The sequence below is a fragment of the Chelonoidis abingdonii genome, chromosome 25 (assembly GCF_003597395.2).
Source record: "Chelonoidis abingdonii isolate Lonesome George chromosome 25, CheloAbing_2.0, whole genome shotgun sequence".
Taxonomy (NCBI): domain Eukaryota; kingdom Metazoa; phylum Chordata; order Testudines; family Testudinidae; genus Chelonoidis; species Chelonoidis abingdonii.
This window is the reverse complement of record NC_133793.1, coordinates 10,980,970-10,982,956: the sequence shown is the minus strand read 5'-3', so window position 1 is coordinate 10,982,956 and position 1,987 is coordinate 10,980,970. Positions and strand designations below refer to the sequence as shown.

The window sequence follows — 1,987 nt, the reverse complement described above, 5'->3', positions numbered from 1 at the left end:
GACGGCTCAGACCCTGGTGCCACTCGCTCCCAGTGCCATAGTCTGTTGACTGGTTTACCTTAGTCCACCCTGTGCTTTGCTGCACAATTGGGCTACCCACGTCTGCCATCCTTGCCTCTCAACTGCACTTCTCTCCAAATCGAACTGACTACCTAAGAGAAAACCACCGGGGTTTTGGCAATGCTGAAAGAAAGTGGATTTTTCCCATCCTGTGTGGTTTAGGTAGCAAGATAATCAACGCCTACCTCCCTGGGATTGTACGGTTCTCTTTCTCTCTCCCCCAGAACATCCTAGCACCAGCAGGGAGGAGAGAACTCCAACCCTCCAGTAGCCCCACTACACTGGAGCGGAAGGAGAATCCCCACCAGCAGTAGAGACCCTATGACACACACACTGCGGAGCAGTTCCGCTTCCACCCAGCAGAGGGCAGCGGTGCCACATCCCAGGAACTAAAACAAAAAAAACAAACAAACAAAAAACCCCGAACCAGCCCGTCCCGCGGTTCCCAGCGGGATGCGTCCGGCGGGCCCCGCAGCCTGGCGGTGGGTGCAAAGTTCAGCCCCAAACTCTGCAGAAGTTGGGCGGCCGGGCGTGGCGTGGATTCAAACACCGCCCGGTTCCGCGCATGGGCTCCACGTGTGCCGAGCCCACGCACCCAGCTCCCCTCCCCCCGCAGACAGGCCGGGCGCCCCGGGATCCCAGGCTCTGCCTCCCCCCGGCTCGGGCTTCGCGGAGACTACAATCCCCGGCATGCCCCGCCGGAGCGCTCCCTGGGGTTCCGGCGGCTGCTCCGGCTGCTGACAGCGAAGGTGAGCAGAGCTCGGAGGCAGGCGGCAGCCGCAGCAGCAGCAGCAGCAGCCCCTAGAGCTAGGGAGAGGCAGGAGGGAGCGAGCCCGTCCCCAGCCCGGCAGGCTCGGCGGAGCCCGGCAGGCAGAGCGCAGCAGAAGGCGAGAGAGGAAGGCGGGAGGAGGAGGGAGGAGGAAGGGGGGGGACAAGCAGCCTCAGCTGCAAAAGCCCGAGCTCTGGTCTCTGTCTTCATTTCCTTTTCCCACCCAGCCCCGAGAGCCGCGGCGGAGGGTGGAGAGCGATTTCTCCCAGGCTTGCAACCTCTCCTCGCCGCGCACACACCTCCCTCTGCTCCTGGCTTTTCTTTTGTGTGGTTCCCAGGCAGGCGGAAAGCAAAGGGGGGGGGATCGGAAGGGGGGGTGGCTAGGCAGGGGGGGGTCATGTCCAGCAGAGTTGCTTGAGGAGAATGTGAGCAGAGGCGATGAACATGCTGTCATTGAAGGTGGCCAGTGGTGCTGAGGGCTCCATGAATCTCTCTGGCAGCAAAGACTCAGCCCCAGTGGAAGAGAAAAACCTCCCCCGGCGGGCGGCTTCGGAAGGGCTGGGTGCCCAGCAGCCGGCTGGTAAGTACCAACCTTTCCCTGCTCCCCCCACCCCCGGCCCCTGGGATCCCCACGCTGCTCCGCTCGCCCGGCTCCTCAGGGCTGCTGGGTTAGCCAGGCAACCCCCCCTCTTCCTCCCCCCCCTGCAATGAGCTAATCTAGGAACTTGCTGCAGAGTGCTTGGGCAGCAAACTCTGTGGGGAGGGGGTTAAAGGGCACCGTGCAGTCCAGATGAAACAGCCTTTGTCTCCCAGTGTAGCGGCTTGGCAGCAGTTGAGGCCAAGTGGGTTGTATTTCTCTGATTTCCTGTCCGCCCTCCCCGAAGCCCACACCACTCCAGCGACTGCCTCGCAATATGCTGCGAAGCAGCCACCTCTCCATCTCTCGCTGGCTGGCTTTCTGGGTGTGTGCCCCCCCGCCCCCCTTTACCAAAAACAACAACAACAACAAAAAGCCTCAGTCCCTACCGAAAATCGCTTTAGGTGTAAACACTGATCCTGCCTTGCACATGCAGATGGGGGCGATGCAGGCAGGGGCTGTGCATTTGAGAAGCCCCAGAGTAAGAGGATATGTTTACTAAGTGGCGGGGGTGGGTGGGT

The 1,987-nt window shown here is 61.6% G+C and overlaps 1 protein-coding gene across 2 annotated transcripts in view; it reads left to right on the top strand.

The window, feature by feature from the left end:
* Positions 1–523: 523 nt before the first annotated feature.
* AHDC1 (AT-hook DNA binding motif containing 1) overlaps positions 524–1,987 on the top strand; it is a 101,367-nt gene continuing 99,903 nt past the window's right edge. Inside the window, exons 1-2 of one of the 2 annotated variants that reach the window (XM_032802985.2) lie at positions 524–809; positions 1,289–1,409. In XM_032802985.2, coding sequence (XP_032658876.1) covers positions 1,313–1,409 — 97 coding nt within the window. In that variant the 5' untranslated portion in view covers positions 524–809; positions 1,289–1,312. The other variant, XM_032802984.2, reaches the window with a different exon arrangement.